General features: G+C 37.1%; 1 protein-coding gene across 1 annotated transcript in view; it reads left to right on the forward strand.

Annotated features, from left to right (window-relative positions):
• LOC149067547 (uncharacterized) overlaps nucleotides 1-21,706 on the forward strand; it is an 80,155-nt gene that overhangs the window by 35,899 nt on the left and 22,550 nt on the right. The window contains exon 3 of the mRNA XM_089252427.1: nucleotides 11,943-12,122. Coding sequence (XP_089108553.1) covers nucleotides 11,943-12,122 — 180 coding nt within the window. The remainder of the gene's footprint in view (nucleotides 1-11,942; nucleotides 12,123-21,706) is intronic.

A 21,706-nucleotide genomic window follows, 5' to 3' on the forward strand; every position in this document is an offset into this window, starting at 1 on the left:
GACTGTGCAATAAAAATTAAAAATAATTTTGTTCCTTTTTGTGAAGGAATAATTCATAAGGTTGGAAAATATCATGCACATAATTGTTTGTGAAAATTTTAAGACCCAGAGCATAGCTTTTCCCTAAAAAAAATGTTACTTTGTTTTACTCTTCCATAGAGACATGTAAATTTTTCAAAAAAAAAATTTAATTATTGGAAATATCACATTTATTTGCAAAAAATAAGAAAAAAAAATTTTTCAAGTTGAAAATTTTCCATTCATGCAAAAAAAAAATTTAATTAAATAATTTTGCAATTTTTAATTTCGCAAACATAATTTTAGAATAAAGTGTTTTTCAATTGTTTTCAAAAATATTTTTCAAATCAAAAGTTCTGAATTCATTCTCAAATTGAACTAAACTAAGAATACATTTTTTTTTCAACTTTAATGATGAGGCTTGACTTCAAAAAGTGTAAATTATTGAGATTTACAGAAAAGTGGTGACGATAAAATTTTTGCATTCATTCATAAAAACTGGCACATTTTGCATTTATCACATCTATTTCTTAAATCTGAGAATTATGTGTCCTTACTCGATACATATATTTCTCTTCAAAACAATACTTTATTCACGTGGATCGAATGAGTAGTCTCAGAGATATAGAACCGCTTATGGACACGTGTTAAATTCGGAATATTAAAAAGTGTTTGTTCACTTTGCGTATATACTCTAAGTATGGGTAGCTTCTCGATTTATCCCAATGTGTTTATCATATTTCTTTTTAAACCTGTCAATTGAGTTAGAATTGATGTGGTGGCCCCTTGTCAAAGCAGTTGATTGACAATGTATTAATAACTATTGGTCCATTCTATCCATCCTGTTGAAAAATTTAAACACTTCAATCATATCCCTCTGACATCTGTGTTCTTCCAATGTAAACATTTTGAAAAAATCAAGCCTCGCTTCATAGCTTAAGCTCCGTGTGCCATCAATTGCCCGCGTGGCTCTTCTCTGCACCCCCTCGACCAAGTCAATATCCATCTGTAAGTGTGGTCTCCAAAACCTGACGGTACACTCCAGTCCAGGACGAACTAAGCCCTGTTATAGTGGAAGGATCACTTTAGGGGAACGCGAAGAGACATTCTTGAAACTGAAACCAAGCATTCTATTCACTCTTTTGACCACCGCTGAACAGTTCAGAAAAACTAAGCTGCTCGTCAGTGAGAATTCCCAAATTGGTGACCCTAGGTGCACCAAGGATAGTGACACCATTCAACTCATAAGAGAAACGTGGGTTGTTCGCAGGGCCATAACTAGGATTTTTGCTCCCAGGCCAAACATTATTTTGCAGCGCCCCCCCCCCCCCCACGGCTTTAAAATTCAATAATTTTGTAATGGTGTTCTTTGTTCCCAACTAAAACTGCCACCCCCAAATTTTGCTGTCCAAGGCAGATGCCCCCGCCCCCCTCTAGTTATGACCCTGGTTATTCAAACTAAAATGAGCGCCCATGCACTTGTCTAAATGTCATGCTCCATCCATTTGCCCATGCTCCAAGTTTAAGTTGGTCTGGAGCACCTTCTCCTATCGCTTTGATTCCAGACTACCCCCATTAGCTTCACGTCATCCGTGAATTTGCTAACACAATCCCGTAGATACCCTGATAGAGTTTATCGATAAAAAAAGAAAAAGTATGGAGCCAAGGACACTTCCTTGATGAACTCAACTTGTGATGCCTGTCTAATCAGAGAATTCCCCGTTCACCATAACCCATTGTGACCTATCTCTTAATCAGGATTCTGTCCAATTCAACAAGTTGCCCCCAACCCTGAGATCTCATGTAAATGCTTCAAGAGTTTACCATGTTGGACCCGATTGAATGCCTTCTGGAAATCAAGGAGAACAACATCTACATTTTTGCCCTTACCCAAAGCCCTATTCACGTGATCATAGAAGCAGAGGAGGTTAGTTACACATGACTTCCCCTTCCTGATTATCTGGCAATGCATTATTATGACTCTCCTATCAAGAGGGATCAACTGTCCCCTTACATCCATTATTGACGTATCGAAAAAATGATTTTGGTTCAGAGCCAATGTTATCTGCCAACCTAGATTCAACTTCCTTTTTACTATCCCTAATCACTTTCTTCAATGCCCTTCTTTTATCAGTAAACAATGGCAGGTCACCTCATCCACTTTTATACTCTCTGAATGCTCTTCTCTTTTCAAGATAAATATTACTCGCGCTATCTATCTGTGAACCATAGGGGGCGCGATGTACAAACACGCTTCTTACGAACAATTGATATGATGTCATGCAAAACACAGAGGACAGCTTCATACTAAATTCTTTCCATTGACTTATCACTGCGACTGATTCCAGCCGATCTTTGAAAACTCCCGCTAACCTTTCTCTCAAAACATCAAAGTTAGTTCTCTGAAAACAAGGAGCCATTCTTTTGTTATCAACCTTACCCAGAGAAAAGTTATAGAGAAAACTAACCACACAATGATCACTGGAAGAAAACTCCTCCTCCACCAAAACATGTTTAACAAGATCCTCAGAACTAGCAAGAACTAAATCCAAAATAGCAGTACTTCTAGTGCCTTCTAATACATGCTGATACAAAAAATTATAAGAAAGTCTCTTTCATATTTATCTGTAGGTGAAAGGTTCTCCAAATCGATACCCGGGTAATAGAAATCCCGTAATGTGACAACTGTCTTATGCTTACAGATGTAGAAAATTTCATCGTGAGGTTTGGCAATGGAGTTTGAATCCCAATTCAGTGGATTATAATAAACCACTAGAATTAAGTCATTCACTACATTCATCATTCACTTCATGATGGCTTTTGTTTTCAAGCTCAACTTATATAGTTTCAATATCACTTCTCTGCACAGACAGACACTCTCTAGCTTTCAAACATCATTTCACACATACCAATACTCCATCCCTTTTCCTATCAGATCTAATTCTTAAAATAATATTGTATCCTGAGATGTGTAAGAAAGATTCATCCCCATAGTTTGCTCAAGACCTGAGTTGAAACACTGGACCCTACACCTGAATGCCCTATTATCCTTGGCAGTACTGGAATCACTGCAGCATCTGAAATCCCCTCCCAAGTGGATTATAGTAAGTTCCGGTACACTGAAAGACTCTCACTAATATTTGCTCCTATCTGATTCGTCCACACCCACAGGGTTACCCATCTAGGAAACTTTTGACAAGGAAAAGTGTCTCGTACGTTGCTAATCTTCACCCCAGGAAGACAACAGTGCTCGAAACCCTAAAAATCCTTAAAATCCCTACACACCCTGTTCCCTAATCATAGAATTTCCAAAAATGAAACCCCTATCACCATCGCCCTTTACCTCATCCTTGACCACCCATTCACCCTCTAAACTGTCGTTGTTCATGGAGATTGCTTCTTTGACGACAGGTGGCTCTGTTATATATATATATAAATAAATATATATACCCGGGCCTTCTAAAACCTTAACTCTTCTATAATACTTTGCCTCAAGTTCCAATCTTGCCCTATCCAAACACCCATTACACTTGAAACTGTCAGCTTCTATCCCCCTAGAGCAGCGGTTCTCAACCAGTGCTCTGCGGAGCCCTTGGAGCTCCTTGTGAACTTTCCAGGGGCTCCACGGCCGCTTGAGGAAAATAAAAAAGAGTAAAATTAAAAAAATAATTATTAATATTTTTAAATAGTAAAAATAAATCAGTAACTTTGATGAATAATTAAGAAATGGGCCTACGGGGCTCCACCATAGAATTTTTTCACTAAAAAGGGCTCTGTGAGTCAAAAAAGGTTGAGAACAGCTGCCCTAGAGCAAGGAGACCTCCCATCACAAGCTCTATTGTAACGTATCGGGATCCGATCCCTCTACGTTAATGGTGGTCTTGTCGTTATGTGGGAAATTCCTTCTTATTTTAGACCCCAGGGACCTCTCAGTTACCGGAAACCACCCGAGGACCCACTGGCGAACCGGTAAGGGCCAGAGTGTTCGATTAGTTCGGCAGTCGGCGGGTGGGGTCTTTCGGCTGTCGAACGAGAACGGGCCAGAGGTCGGACTACTGATGTCCCACATAAATTAATTTCCCTCATGACGACGATGCCGCTATTTTCGTGGAGGGGTTTGATCCAATATATGTATAGTTGGGCGAGGCTTAGCCCAGTTTAAATTATTTTTATCGAAGAACTTCCCGGGGGAGTTGTTGCAAGTCTCGTTGTGCGGATACGAAAATATAGTGTTGTACTCACTTATTTTCGGCGGGGGGCTGCAGACCTCCGTCGGAACAATTCATTTCATATTGTTATGTTAGTAATGTTTACATAATCGGGAGAGTCTGATCAGCTCTCCGGATTATGTCATGTTGCCAGATTCCAATGTAATTAAATTGTAATGTTTATAATAGTGACGCATGAATATGCAAATTCGATAATTTTGTTGAGGCGAAAAGGCCATGCGAGGACATGTGGTCCCAAACTTCTTGCAAAAGGGGAGTATAAATTCCTCCCTCTTTGTCTCTCACATTGCGTTCGTCTAATCTTGTTCTGTTCAACTGAAGCCCTCTAGTAGGACGATTCACCGTCTTACTACCGTATCTATTGGCCTTAGGCTGAATTGTTAAAATGCAATAATCTACATTATTTGAATCCGTTTTCCGGCAGGTCCGGAATCAAAATATAAAACAATCTTCACAGTCAAAGTTCTTCATTGCTGATCGAGGTGGTCCGGCCCTCAACCGAGAGGCCCCCGGAGCTGATCAAGGTGGTTCGGCCCTCAACCGAGAGGCCCCCTGGAGCTGATCAAGGTGGTTCGGCCCTCAACCGAGAGGCCCCCCGGAGCTGAGCAAGGTGGTCCGGCCCTCAACCGAGAGGCCCCCAGGAACTGATCAAGGTGTTCCGGTTCTCAACTGAGAAAACTCCTCTGGTATTTACGGAAAAGCTAACAACATCGGATGTCCGATCGCTGCACAGGTTGACTGTTGTTGATCATCAATTGGTGAGCCAGTATCTTTACTGCTAACGTCAAATAGAGGGCTCCAAGATATACTAATCCATTGTTAAAATTAACTAACCCATATAATTGAATAAATAATAATATTTCATGCGAAAGTTTGTTTCTAATCATTTTCCACTTGTCGTTTGCCACTTTATTGCTGGATATTTCGAACCGGGCAAGCAACTCCCATAAGGGACGTTGCACTATGCAACACTAATTGAGGTCGAAGCATACTAACACTATTGCAAAAAATTAGATAATAACACTTACAAAATAGGAGAATGAGGAAATATCAACAAGAAATTAAAATAACCAAAAATACATATTGCAATGCAAAATATTCATAAAAGATTGTACCAAAAAATCAAGTAAAAAAAAATGCACAACACTTAATCACAAATAAAAAATATATATACAAAGAACACAACATTTCCCCCCCCCCCCCCAAAGATTATTAAGATACAAAATACAATTTATACTCATAAGTATCAGATAAACTGAAATAGTATCCAGTGGCAAAATGAAACTAAAGAGAATAATTAATGGACCATAAGTATAATGCAGATTGTGCAAAAATGGGTATTCAACTGTTTTGCTCCAATTGTAAAAGGGTTTAGTGTTTTGTGCCACATAAGAACTGTTTCAAAGCTTTCCATATTAAACTGTGAAGCGTTCAAAATTTTTTTACCTTATTGTATTCAAATTATTTAGTAGGACTTGGACTGTATTTTTTCAAGTGGTAAAGTTTTCAAAAAACTGGAATTCTTATTTATGTTTATGCTTTGTTTTCTTATTTTGCCAATTTTGCTTATAGGAAACATTTGTTTCGTTTTTTCATACTGCTACTGGGAGTTGGCAATGTTGTTTGCAGGCAACATCCTATATTTCTTCAAATATTATTTTTTTCCTCCTATATATATTGACATTCAAGACACCTCTTTCACTCTATATAACTTCTCAAAAAAATTTTCTTTGTGTATTTAAATCTTTGCCAATAAAGGGTTAATACAGTTTTAATACAATCAAAATTTTTAATTCGAGTGTAAACCTTTTTTTTTTTATTCAGATAACTTATTAGAACATATTGTTCTATGGGAAGAAAATACAGGGTGATCAGCGAATAAGCCCTTATTTCAAAATTAAATATCTCTACACCAAAGATCAATAGAATTATGCGGTAAACGGTACGTTTATTAGCAAAACTGTAAGAATGTTGTATAGAAATTTCGAAAATTTAGTTTTTTTTTTTAATTTTTTAAAATTAAAAAAAAAAAAAAACTGGAGATTTTGGGGTTCCGAAAATCCTCATTTGTGTGAAGAGAAACCACTGCATTCACCTAAAGTTACTGCATGGGCTGCGGTATGCACCAGGGGCATTATCGGCCCCTTCTTCGTGTGAGAAACGATTACTACTGAACGTTATGTTACAATTTTGGAACAATTTGTCAGCACACATGGCGCATACCGCAGCCCATGCAGTAACTTTAGGCGAATGCAGTGGTTTCTCTTCACACAAATGAGGATTTTCGGAACCCGAAAATCTCCAGTTTTTTTTTTTTTAATTTTAAAAAATTTAAAAAAAAACTAAATTTTCGAAATTTCTGTACAACATTCTTACAGTTTTGCTAATAAACGTACCGTTTACCGCATAATTCTGTGGTGAGATTCGATTTATATTTTATCTCACAGATGGTAAGCCGCACTTGTAAAGCCGACGCGATTGGATTGTCACGCGGAAAATCGCAAGAGAAGCGATCAAACCATCAAGAGCTTAACATGTCGCTCCGTAGATTTTTTTTATTTCGTCATATGTTTCGTGTTGTAAATAAATAATTATTTTAAGAAATTAATCAATTATCCTGAATCCATCATTTTATCCAAATCACGCAACCTCATAACCCAAAGTATGGTGACCGCGGACTTCAAACAAGTTCCAGTTTCTTCACTGCAGCACGAGGCAATCTACTGGCGTTTCCCGTGAGTGAACTTTCGCTTTCCGGAACTTGACATCACTTTTCCTGGATTTTCATCATGGAAGTAAGTGCCGTTCAGGTACCACTTTTTAACCACCATGATCCAGCGCTGTGGTTTATCATGTGTGAAAGCACTTTCGCTCTCGCTGTTCCGAAACCGATAACCGAATCTGTCACAAAGTACAACTATGTTGTCGCGAATCTGCCTCCGGAAAGTGCGGCTCTTGTCAGAGACATTCTCGTTAATCCGCCGGCCACGGATCCGTATGAAAGGCTGAAATCGGAACTGATTAAACGGTCGAGCGAGTCGTCGTCCACTCAACTTCGAAAGCTCTTAACATGCGGGTCATTGGGAGATCGGAAACCATCCGACATTCTCCGCGAATTGCGACGACGAGCGGAATCGCATTCTGTCTCCGACGAATTGCTGATGGAGCTTTTTCTCCAACACCTACCGGCATCAACTCAGTCCATTCTCGCTGCTGTCACTCCACTCGTTCTCGAGAAAGCTGCTCAACTCGCCGACAAAATTCACGAAGTCAACCCTCAGCATGTTGACGCAGTTGAGAAACCGCAACAGCCGGATTCCGTCGCGCAACTTCGGGACGAAGTGGCTCAGTTACGCTGCGAGTTGAAAAACGTCCTGCGTTCGCGTAGCAACTCTCGTCAACGTACCTCACGTGCGCGCAGTCCGCATCCACGATCAGAAAACTGCTGGTATCACAACAAATTCGGCAACAACGCCAAAAAGTGCGTGTCGCCGTGCAAGTTTCAAAAAAACGGGGCGGGCGAGGAGTAATCGCGACATGCTCCTTGCCACAGGCATCTCGTCGCCTTTTTGCCATGGACAGAAATTCCAAAATTCGATTCCTGATTGACACTGGATCCGATGTTTCTATCCTTCCAGCATCACCATCACAACGACGCCGTGACGCCACTATGAAGCTCTCTGCTGCTAATGCTTCATCCATTAGTGTTTATGGTCAAAAGAGGGTGACATTAGATTTCAATCTCCGTCGTAATTTCACTTGGACCTTCCTACTGGCTAATGTTTCCACACCCATCATTGGGGCAGACTTTCTGTTCAACTTTGATCTTGTTCCGGATCTCCTACGACGATGTTTACTGGATAGGACAACAAAACTCAATGCTGACTGTGATCTTCACATTGCAGAAGTTCACTCAATCAAACTCATCGATGGTGACACCATCTACCACAGCCTTCTCAGCAAGTTTCCCGACATCATCAAACCAGGACAACCTGTAAAACACTCTGTCGTGCATCATATCGAGACTGTTGGTCCACCTGTGCATGCCAAACCAAGACGTCTAGCTCCTGATCGATTGAAAATCGTGAAGCAAGAATTTCAGCAGATGCTTGACCTCGGCCATTTACGACCATCTAACAGCTGCTATGCATCACCTCTGCACTTGGTCCCGAAAAAGGACAGTGATGAATGGCGTCCAGTTGGTGATTACCGAGCTTTAAATGCACAGACTGTGAAAGACCGGTACAGTGTTCCAAATGTTCTGGACTTTACATCTGAATTGCATGGTAGTAAAATCTTTTCCCACATAGATCTCATCAGGGCCTATCATCAGATTCCTATACTTCCTGAAGATGTCCATAAAAGTGCTATTATCACACCATTTGGGTTGTTCGAGAGCACTCGAATGCAATTTGGCCTTTGCAACGCTGCAGCCACATTCCAAAGGTTTATTGACGAGGTCACTCGTGGACTTCCATTTGTATATGCCTTTGTTGATGACATACTGGTAGCCTCGAAATCACCAGAAGAGCACATCGAACATCTTCGGTTGTTATTCGAACGTCTGCAAATATATGGCCTCAGCATCAAGCCCTCTAAATGTGTATTTGGTGTTTCATCAATTGAATTTTTGGGTTACAAAGTTTCTGGATCTGGCATCGAGCCTTTAACAGATCGTGTTGATTGCATCCTGAACTTTCCTAAGCCAAACACCATCACTCAATTACGACGTTTTCTTGGTCTCTTCAACTTTTATCGTCGTTTTGTGCCCAGAGCTGCACACATCTTAACACCTCTACACAAGTTTTTGGAGGGAATAAAAAACAAAAAGAAATCCAAAAGAGCTACTCAAACCAAGCCAGCTGATATCCTTCAGTGGACTGATCCAGCCGAACAAGCATTCATCGATGCGAAGCAAGCTTTAGCGGGTGCAACATTACTTCACCATCCAATTCCTGGTGCCAAGCTAAGTCTTTGGGTTGACGCCAGTGATTTAGCAGTCGGTGGTTCGCTAATGCAATCAAATGGAAAAGGATGGGAACCCATTGCATTCCTGTCCATGAAACTGACAAAGAGTCAACAGAAGTTCTCCACTTACGACCGAGAACTGTTAGCAATGTACACTGCTGTCAAAAGATTCCGGCACATGCTAGACGGCCGTGAATTCGTAATTTTCACCGATCAGAAACCTCTTGTCTTCGCCTTCAAGCAAAATCCTGATAAATGCAGCCCACGTCAATGGCGACACCTCGACTTCATCTCGCAATTCAGCACTGATGTTCGTCATACTAAAGGTGCAGATAATGTGGTAGCTGACGCTCTTTCAAGAATAGAAATCAACTCGATTTCCAAATCACCATTCCTGGATTTTGACCTTTTTGCAACTGCTCAACGAGAGGACCCTGAATTAAAACAGTTACAGCAAGACAACTCTAGTTCACTGACTTTCAAGTCAATGCCAAGTCCATTTACCGCAACAGAACTGGTGTGTGATGTGTCTACAGGCTCACCAAGACCATTTGTTCCAGCGAGCTTCCGCAAGACTATTTTTCATCATTTCCACAATCTTGCTCATGCAGGTGTAACATCATCTACTCAGCTAATATCTGCAAGATACGTTTGGCCTAACATGAGAAGGAACATCAAAGATTGGGTAAAGTGTTGCAATGAGTGCCAATGAGCTCAAAGGTTCATAAGCATACCAAAACACCTTTAGGCACCTTTGCAACACCAGATGCAAGATTTTCTCATATTCATATCGATCTGGTTGGACCTCTGCCTCCTTCAGAAGGAAAGACATACTGCTTAACAGTAATTGATCGCTACACCAGATGGCCGGAAGTCATACCTGTAGCAGACATCGCAGCAGACACAGTTTGTCGTGCCTTGTTCGATGGTTGGATTTGCCGTTATGGATGTCCATCAACCATAACAACCGATCAAGGACGACAGTTCGAATCATCACTCTTCAGAGAACTGATCAACCTGCTTGGCACTAGCAGGATTCGTACCACTGCTTACCATCCACAGGCCAATGGCATGGTCGAACGGTTTCACCGTGTCTTAAAAAGCTCATTGAAGGCACATAAGAATCCAAAGTGGACCGTCACATTGCCAGCCATCTTACTTGGTCTCAGGGCAGCCGTCAAGCCGGATATCAAAGCCTCTAGTGCAGAGTTAGTTTTTGGTACATCTTTGAGATTACCTGCAGATTTCTGCACGGATACACCCTGTCAGCTCTCATCAACATACACATACGTACAACAGCTCAGAGAGCGTATGAATAGTATCAAACCATGCAAAACATCAGCTCATGGTCAATCCAAAATTTATGTGCATCCTCAACTGCAAACTTGCTCACATGTGTTTCTTCGAATTGACAAGATCACACCACCTTTGACACAACCATATACTGGACCCCATGAAGTGATTTCTCGTAATGAAAAAAAATATCACTTTAAATGTAAATGGGAGAAAGACCTGTGTTTCACTTGATAGAGTGAAACCCGCATTTATTTTTAACGATGTCTGTGTGGAACTTGACAAAAACAAGCTCGAAGAAAAGAAAAATGACACTGTGCCAGTACAACCATTATGTCACTAGGTCTGGCAGAAAAGTCAAATTCAGTCCTAGGCTGATAACCGAAATTAATTTTGTTTCGAATTGTGCATCATAATATTTTTTTTTGCATCATATAATTCTACATTTCATTGATTTTTTTTGCATCTTGTATTTCATGCATCTCATTTATATTATGCATCCGATATATATTTTGTACAGCTTATTGAATTTTCTGCATTTAATTGTACATTTTGCATCATATTTTTTTTGAGTGTATACTTATTGCACATGATTTCCTGCATCATTGTATTATGTCTTGCACATCTATTATTCTGCATCTTATGATTAATTTTTTGTATCACATTTTCATTTTGTATCTCATTTATCGTTCTCTCACCATGTTCCTTCACTGGGGGGAAACTCATGTGGTGAGATTCGATTTATATTTTATCTCACAGATGGTAAGCCGCACTTGTAAAGCCGACGCGATTGGATTGTCACGCGGAAAATCGCAAGAGAAGCGATCAAACCATCAAGAGCTTAACATGTCGCTCCGTAGATTTTTTTTATTTCGTCTTATGTTTCGTGTTGTAAATAAATAATTATTTTAAGAAATTAATCAATTATCCTGAATCCATCATTTTATCCAAATCACGCAACCTCATAACCCAAAATTCTATTGATCTTTGTTGTAGAGATATTTAATTTTGAAATAAGGGCTTATTCACTGATCACCCTGTACCTGTCCTGTGTAGCTTAATGGTGCTTGCCCAGATAGTGCAAGGTTCAGAGGCGTAGCCAGAAATTTCGTTCGGGGGGGGGACCAAAGTAACAGAACAATGGATTTGGCCATCTTTTTCTCTTTTTTCGGTCATTTTCTCACTTTTCGGGGGGGGGGGGCAGACCCCCAAGTACCCCCCCCCCCTCGCTACACCCTTGCCAAGGTTGATGGTTGGTTTTCCCACAAAAGAATGTGAATTTTCTTTCCCACGTTCATCTTTGCTTGTATCCAGTCAACTGTGCTTTGCATTGCATATTTACTTATTTATATATATACATGGGATGATTTTTTTCAGTGACAAAACCACGTCTGTAACTTTTTTTTAAATTAATTTTTTTTTCCTTGAATTTAGGAACAGAAACTCCAATACTTTGTCAACCACCTGCTCATTGTTTTGCTCCAGACAATGAACCTTCTTGCCTTGTTATAACAAACTGTGATTGCTTGTATCTGAATAATGATGAATCAATGATTGAAGAATCTGGAAAATGGAAACTGGTGAAAGCTTTTGTTCAGACAGCAGAACATTCCAGTTTAGTGTATAAAATTTGTTTATTTTTATTTTTGAACTCTGAAAAAATTGTTACACTTTCATATTCTAATGTTATTACCACAACTAGGTGAAAATTGTTGATTTCTAGGTAACTACAGAAAATGAATCATTATGTGCTTTAATGTGTTATAAGTAGGCAATCCATAACACAAGTCTAAGTTAGTTTTGTTTGTTGCAATAGTAAATAATGCTAAATTTACATATTTTTCAATATTAAAATTTATGCCATAAAAGAGTTACCTAGTTGTAACATTCACCCAACAATATGTGGTTCAAACTTAATGGATGTTAATAATGGCTGTGTAAGTAAAGAAAATAAAGTTGGTTTGGTGGAGGTGGGGTGTATACAGTAATAGAGCCCTACTTACGCTAACCCAGAGTTACGTGTACTCAGAGTTGAGATTTTTCATGAAAAGTGCAACATTTCTAAAATTCAAGTATAATCATAGGCTAAGGCCCTCCTCACACAGGGAAACTAAAGTTCGGCAACTGATAAGAGAAACCGTCTCCCGAAGACCAGTACGTATATCGCTCTAGACGCCCTCACACGAGGAAATTAGCGTCTTGGCGACGAAATATCGAACGCGACTCGGTCACTTGGCGACTGACATGCTAGTCGCCGCCAACTTTTGTTGAAGAAACTAGAGAAACTGCCTTTGGCATTCCTTCATATTTTCGTCATGCGAGTTTGGACTCATATTGAAAAACAATCCAGAGTATATATATAATAAATTATCAGTTGAAAGGATATAATGAAATTTCTTCAGAATTTCAGTTCACAGGTAAATACACGATTTCTTTATTTAAACTGATATTATTTTGAAATTATAATGAAATCAGGGGTGTCGGAATTGTTTCGAAACTGTGGGTGCTCGTCTTTAGTTTTATATCGGAAAGTTTAATTTCTTAATCAATTCTGGGGTGCTCGGATCCATGCCACAAATTACCGTGGGTGCTTGAGTTTGCACCCCTGGCTCTGACGCCACTGAATGAAATGGTAAACCAGGACTGTCATTTCAACTTTTTTCGGGGGGGGGGGCAAAGAACATATACTCACTGTATGTACGTATATATACTATTTATAGTGCATTTTTGAAAGCCGTGGGGCAATAGCCCCCTGATCCCCTAGATGACGGGTCCGTGGTAAACACATGGGCCCACCCGGGCACTCCCCCACGGGGGCGATTTCAAAAGAAGATGGAGCATCACAAAAATTATATCTGGTAAAAAATTTCAGGAATAATCAAATGAATTTGCCAAGTAGGATCTCAGAAAAAAAAAATACATGGCTGGGAGCCCCCATGTTGCTCTTAAGACGGCCCTGGATAAGAACCTGCAGAAAATTTCAAAATACTGTCTACTTTTACATGTACCTAAACAAACACGTGTTCCACAGGGATGGTTCCTGATTTTCCCCCTTGCTTGGAATGTCTGTAATCTAGGTCACATACACGCACATCTGTGTGTGGGAGTATTCGGGGAAAATCATTCCCTGAAACATAAACAACAATTCATGTGTTGTTTGTCTCTAGTTTTGCCTATAGTTTATTTTTTGCCTCTGGGAACCAGCTTTCGTCGTTTCATCTCATGAAACTACTTAAAATTCTGCGTGACAATATTTTAACTAATAAACAATAAAAATATATTAAATCCAACATATATAGGTACTGAAAGGCACATTTATAGAGGAAAGACAGACATTTTATTGCGTATTCTTTTTCCGAATGAAACATGAAATTATACTAAAAAATTATCTAATTTTTACCATTTTATTGTCATTTCAAAATGATATCAATTTAAATAATGAAATTTTGTATTTACCTGTGAGCTGAAATTCTGTAGCAATTTCACATATAATAGAAATTATTTTTCTTATTTATTTGTTTCGATTTTTCCTAACCCGGTTAACAAGATAGTACCGGAAGATAAGAAGGAAAACTAATAGACTGTGCTGTTTTTACTCAGTTTCCCGGGCTTTGAATATTTTTTTAGTAGCGCCGTGTGAGGGAGAATAGGCAACTCGACTCGTTCTAGTCAACTCAACTCTCAAGTTGAAGCAACTCGAGCTCGATTTTAGTTTCCCCGTGTGAGGAGGGCCTAATTGCTGAATTGGTAGCTATTTTTAAGTTATAACCAATATTTTTTGGTTAATCAAAACAGTATTGGTATGGCATCTATCCTTTTTTGAATACTGGTCACGATTTCTCTCATACTGAAGTCCAACGTTACTGCCAGCCTTTAAAAAAATCAGTTGATGCAATGCTCATCAATGATAATTCACCAGGTCAGTTCCACCTACTGTGTAACTTCAGGGTATCACTTTTTGTATTTTTGTGAATATTGTTTGGATCAAAAGTGATCCAGTTTATCGATTTTCCTGAAGATGCCAACCACTAATGTTGGGGAAACATTGAGAACTAACTCAAATGGATGACAGACTTCAAACCCAAACAGACAATTTTCATCAAATGATGGCTGGGAAAACCTTACAAAAAAAAATGAAAAACTGAGATTAATTTAAGAAGTTATTCGAAAACTATAGATAATTTTGACTTATTGAAAGGGTTTATGGTACTTATTATAAATTCAAAATTGATGAAAAATTATCATAAAAATTAAGGATTAAAATAATTGAAAATTCATGAATAAAAAAAACTAATTAACAAAAACAAAACATTAATGAGATAAATAGTTCCAGAATCGATGAAAACTTATAATTTCAGAATTACTGAAAGCTTATAACTTTTGAGCTCTCTATTTGATTCAGGGCTAGACACGGATATCCCAAGGTATGAGATTTTAATTTTTTTTATTACTGAGATACCAACATGGTGTCAGAGCAGGAGTTGCAGTGGGTACTCAAGCACCCACGTTATTTTGTAAAACCATTCTATGAGCTAATGTTTTTTTCAGGTTTTCTGAAATTCAGAATTTGAAATCTATACATATAAAATAATGTGTTCTTCTGACTGACTGATTCATCATTGCCTAGCCGAAACCGCTGAAGCTATAAATACAAAATTTGATGATAATTCAAGGTGAAGTGGACGAAGGCCACCTCATATTATCAAAAAAACAATTATCTGAAAAATATTAGAAAATGCTTCAAGTGTTGGTTTTACTTAAAAAAAAAGTCAAGCCCCCAAAAGCAGTACTAACATACTTTTACTGTATTTTTATTCTTGAATAAGATATAGATGCCATACGATGTGTTTCAAAAAATGAAGAATGTGAAAAGGACACCATTGATGTGTTTCAAAAAATGAAGAATGTGAAAAGGACACCATTGATGTGTTTCAAAAAATGAAGAATGTGAAAAGGACACAAAGATGAAAGAGTAATTGTGAAAAGTTGGGAATGGAATTGATGATGAGCAACACTGAGACATTGATAGCTTTTAACTGACTTCCCAATGATTTTAAGTAAGCAATTAGGGGACCATTAATTCCATTGTCCACCATTTGAAAGAAAACGGTCAAACTTGCTCCTCTTTCTCAGTGATCCCCCCCCCCCCCCCGAAAGTTGAAATGGTCAAAATAATCTAATATTTTATTACACCAGGTATATATATACCCAATAGTGGTAGGGGTTTCCTAGTCCCTTTCAAACTGAAAACCACTGTACAATACATATGTAGTATTCCAGGAAAAAACAGAAGTTTGGTTCTTGGAGGAAAAAAGAGATAGAAAGAGGGTCTCAAGAAGGAAATTCAAAAATTTCCAGTACCTCAGATTATCAAGAAACTCAAAATTTCAGGACTCTCTCGAGACTCTACTGTATACAGCTGGACCCATTTCTATAACATTCCCGGTTTTAGCAAGAGTCTGGATTTAATGAGCAAATTAATGTGTTTTATTTGGTACAATGCTAATTATATAGCACAGCTGTTCTCAACCGGTGCTCCGTGTGCACCTCCAAGGGGCTCCGTGGCAGCTTGAGGAAAATAAAATGAATCTGTAAATTTGATAGATAAATTTGTTAAATAAGAGAGGTCTACAAGGTTCTGCCATAAAAATTGTAAACAAAAAAGGGCTCCGCCATAGAAATTATATACTGAAAAAAACGCCATGAGTCAAAAAAGGTTGAGAACCGCTGATATAGCAATTCTGTCATATATAGTGACCAGGATTTTCATGGTAGCTCAAATTTCAAAGGAACCTTCCAACACTACAAAAAGGTGAAGGAAAAAATAATAATACTGAGGAAGCTGAAAAAAAGTGAGAATCTTGCATGATAAAAGTGAAACTTATTGGTCGTTAAATCTAACAACTAACTTCTAAACTATTTTGTTTGTGCCAGCTTAAATGAGGTATAAAAACTTTTGATTCCTAATATCACATCATTACAGGTAAAACAGGCATTTGATGCCCTTGGAAATCTTACGAAATTCAAAGCATGATTTTGACATCACTGATCTAAACCAAATAAATTGGGATCAAAAGGTGTTGGAAGTGTATATGCACTCATGAGTGCTCAGCTCTACCTTTATATAGGGTACAAGCTGTTACCTGCAGCTTCCCTTGCATGATGGATTTTGTCATCTGAAAATTACTCAGCCATGGGCAGAGATATGGGAGGGGGGGGGCAGCATCAAAGGTGGAGGCAACTGATCTAATGCATGTGTATATATAAATTGACATCATCATCATCATGTCCCCAGACTTACAAGTCTATCTCCGCCTATGTACTCGGCGATGATCTTCCCATATACCATTTGAACGCCTCATTACCCCCCTTTTTGAGGTTGAGTTTTCACAAATCCCATCTTAGTGGGTATCTGCATTGTAAAACATAATATTTACCAAATTCAGCATTTCGGCTCGCCATGATTGCCCCATATAGCCTTTGAACCCCCTTAAGAGTCGAATTTCAAGAAACCCCTTCTTAGTGAGTCTTTACATCATGAAATGTGAAATAAAGCAACTGACACAAAATTTATATATAGCTTTAGCAGTTTTGGCTCAGAGTGGTTTCTCTTTGTAACCTTTGAACCACTTTTATGACCCTCTTAGGGGTCGAATTTCAGAAAATTCCTTCTTAGTGAGTCTTTAATGAAATAAAACTGACTGAATTTCATATTTATAGTTTCAGCAGTTTTTGCATTGGCTACAGGTTGTTATTATAACATTAATTTGCAAGTAATGGTTTTTTTACTTGTATTTTCAATCAAATTTATTCATTTTCATGTATGCACAAAAAATACAAAATAGAAATTGTGAGACATATTTATCAGTTTGAGGCAGATAATTGAAAAATTATATTATAATTATGGAAATTATATGTAATACAAAAAACACAAGACACAAATTAATGTATTATGTAGTATATTACTTATTTATTCAAAATTATTAATTTATGCTAATAAAACAAAAAATATGCAACACAAAAAAGTTAAAATTCTCAAAGTATGGTAAAAAATGAAAACATCAAAGGAAAAAAATATATAATTTTAAGAAAAACACATATACAACAAAAACAAGAGCAAATTTTTCTAAATTAAAAAATATGTGCAATTATAAAGTGGCAATTAAAGTTACGGTGGATAAGTTCTTGCTCCTCCTAAAATACCAACATCTATGATGCAAAACATTTACACAGTAAGGATTCAATTATAACTGATGAAACGATTTTGATATATCAATACATGATTAATCGTATTAAAATCAAAATTTCATATGAAAAATTATTCATTCAAACGTTTTTAATTTCCATTCGAACAAAAAATTGTACGCGCTACTTTAAATTTGCTCCAAATTTTTATTTGAGGGCAATATTTTTATTTAAAGGTACACGAAATATGTTGATATATCAGCATATTGTGTATCTGATATATATCTCTGTCAGGTTCACGATATAGATCTATGTTTTTCAAACTATATTAAAATAATTTATTGTCCCAAGTTGTTGTCCTTCAAAGTAGATATCATTCACATGGAATCAAGTACATATTCGACTGAAAAATTAAAGACTTGATCAATTAATATCATAAATAATTTTCACCATATTGGACGAAATCGTTCTATATCATAGTTATGACATCTGATATTCCTCTGACATTTTGATATATAACAATCTGGTCCAGATATTGTACTATATCGTTGTGCTACTGGGGATAAACACAAACTGTATTGTATGCATATGCAGACCTGCCAACTATTTTGGATTTAGGCGGGAGACTCCCGATTTGTTAAAATTTCTCTGGATTTTAGCAGAAAATTTGATTTTCCGCGAGCTTTCACGTTGTTGTGATGTCAATGACTGCCGTCGTCGTTAGGGAAAACACTCCTAGAGGACAGCCGTGGTCATTTCCATCGAGCAGCCGTAAAAACGTCTTGGTGACCGCTTTTAAGCAACTGCCAAAGGCGACTGTCTATGTAGCGTTTATCGGCAATCATTTATCGGGGGAAGCCCTTGTTTGCCAAAATTCCTGTATAATTGTTATTGTATTCCATTAACAGCCACGTGATAAACACAAGTTATTTTTAAGTTTTTTCATCAGCAGCTTTGAAATTTTTTGTTTCCTCTGATTAAATATGAGTTCAGAAAGAAAATATAAAACTTTAAGCTATATAAAGCTTTCAAGAGTTCATATACCCAAGATTATCAATCACTGATAGCATCCATGAAAGGAAACACATATGTTTTGTGAACAGTATGTAGATGTGATTCTACGAAGGTTTTTTAACAACTGGCTGTTGCGAAGATATATTTTGGAAAGAGAAAAAATTCAACTGCCCCTGCAGGGAATTGAACCCACGTCCTTTCATTATCCGGGTGAACGCACTAGACTACAGAGGCACAGAATCTCTCAATCTTTCCTTGGAGCTCGTGTACACTGAAAGGGACCGTACATGGACGGCCGGACCAGACTCAGGCCAAGCTCACAACCGCTGACGCTGCCATCAGATGGCGACTTATACAAGGATGATGTCACTCTCCAAGAATGTGTACACGAGCTCCAAATAAAGATTGAGATATTCTGTGCCTCTGTAGTCTAGTGGTCTAGGGCGTTCACCCGGAAAGTGAAAGGATGTGGGTTCGATTCCTTGCAGGGGCAGTTGAATTTTCTCTCTTTCCAAAATATATCTTTGCAACAGCCAGTTGTTAAAAAACCTTTGTATGGTAGCGGAGAGTGACATCATCCTTGTTGATGTGATTCTGCATGAAAAGACTGACATGGAATTACATTCTGCTCAAGGGCAATGTAGAACCTGCCTTAAGGGGGGGATGGAACTTTTTCTTAATTGATAAAAATTTTGAAAATTTTTTTTGATCATGTCTAGGGTTGGGTTTTTGATATCTAAAACTGGTTTTTGACATGACAAGCATCAAAAACTGGTTTAAACTGTCAAAAACTGGTTTAAACCATCAAAAACTGTCGAAAACCGTCAAAAACCTATGATAATGTTTTGAACACAATAGGTATATAGCATAATGAAAAACTCACATTTTTGTATATTACAATGTTTTATTTTTAAACACTAATTTATTACAATAATTAAAACAAAATATTAATTATAATTTGCAATTTTGAGTTTTTCAACATAAGAGTCTAGAACATATAAAATATAATTTTATGGTTTATTTATCTAAGCTTATCTTAACTTGTGTTCAATTTGCTAAGTGGAATAGTGCTGCTTATTCAAAATATGTATGATAGGGGCATCACAGAGTTAGGTTTTAGACTTCAGAAACTATAAATCTGTATTAAAACAGTAAAAAACTTGTTGTCAATGTTGTCAAATAGTTGTTTTTAACCTGATAGATATGCTAAATTAAAAAACACTTACTTTTATGTAGATTAAAGTGTTTTATATTTGGAATTATAATTACTGAGAATCTATTTTGATATTTTAAATTTTCTCATCTGCCCGAAATTTTATTCCATGTAAAAATTCTCACACAAAATCTGTTAATACACTTATGTATTCTTTAATACATTAATTAAACTCATTTATTTTCATCTAAAAATTTCTTAGAGCTCAGGATGTTCACAGAGTTTCACATTCTTAAAGAGTATTTCAACCAAAGCAGAGCCGACAGAACTTGATACCTGAAGCATTTGTTTTGTATATTTAAAATTAAATACAGCTTCAATTGGAAAACTATTGCATTATAAATGCTAATAAATATACCATATCATAGTGCAAAAGTAAGAAATAATTAAGTTTGACTAAGGATAAGTTACAGGGGTTTCTTAAGCTTCATGTACAAGCTAGCATTGCCAAATTAAATGACATTTTATTTCTACAATTTAGTATTTTGATCGCTAGATATATTTCAAGATGGAGAATGCACAATAAGAGTATCTCAGTGATTTTCTAGATAATTTAATAATGACAGAAATCAACATTACATATATGATGTAATAAACTTTTTTAAACACTTATCTGTTGTAAAAAGAGTACAGCAGATGGTTTATATCAATTAACACATATATAAGCAGTTGAAGAACTTTTGGAAGGTCAAGAATCATCTTGAATCAGAGAATGTCAAATCATTCCATAGTTTTCCCTTCAGTGTTTATGCTATGCTTTATTCAAATTGTATATTTTACGAGTATAAGGAAAAAAAACCCATATATAATTTTGTCCAAAATAATTCTGTAGAGAGTAGAAAATTATTTTAGAATCATATTAAATATTTATTCTTCCTATAACATAGTCACTTTAAACATTACATGCAATTAACGTGTGCATTTCCAATGGGAATTTTTATATTGAAAAGCAATATTTGAGGTTTTTGACGGTTTTTGACAAAGGTTTTTGACAGTTTCTGACAAAGGTTTTTGACGTGACAGTTAACCATCAAAAACTGCCATGTGTCAAAAACCTGCCAACCCTGATCATGTCTATGAGTGCCGGAGGAGGTACCCCCCTTGGGAGAATCTCCGGATTCCAAAAGTTGGTACGTTTGCATATGAAAATCTCATGAACAATTTAAGTATAAGTATTCAATGCACAACATATTTCTAGGTATCATTATTTGCGCAATACATAATAATCAAAATAAGTCGAATGCTGAAATGAAGCACTAATATTTTGTTTTCAATTTCAAACACAATAAAACTCAGTAACCCAGTGCAAAATTAAAATTGAATTTCTCAATATATTACCCCATTACAAGATAACTTGATGGAATATAATGCAAAATCAAAGAAAATAAAATATACATATATATATATATATATATATATATATATATATATGCGCGAATAGTTTTCAATTATTCACTGGCAATGAATCTTGGATATGTGTCTCATGAGACATATTTGTATCTGATAGTATATCTTTCTTTTTGTTTGAAGATTTGACTGTTGAATGATAGCTTTTATTTTGCTTCATGTGACTATGAGCATTCATGAAATTTTGTCAGTAGTTTTATTTCATGATGTAAAGACTAACTAAAAGGGAGTTTTTCGAAATTCGACCCTTAAGGGGGTGTCATAAGGGTGTTCAATAATGGGTGGGTCATATGGAGAAATCACGCTGAGCCAAAACTACTGAAGCTATAAATATGAAATTTTGTCAGTATTGTTGTATTGTATTATACCACTGAGAAGG

The sequence above is a fragment of the Pholcus phalangioides genome, unplaced genomic scaffold (genome assembly GCF_987345545.1).
Source record: "Pholcus phalangioides strain wild (caught in Gottingen) unplaced genomic scaffold, Ppha-v1.0 ptg000029l_1, whole genome shotgun sequence".
Taxonomy (NCBI): Eukaryota; Metazoa; Arthropoda; class Arachnida; order Araneae; family Pholcidae; genus Pholcus; species Pholcus phalangioides.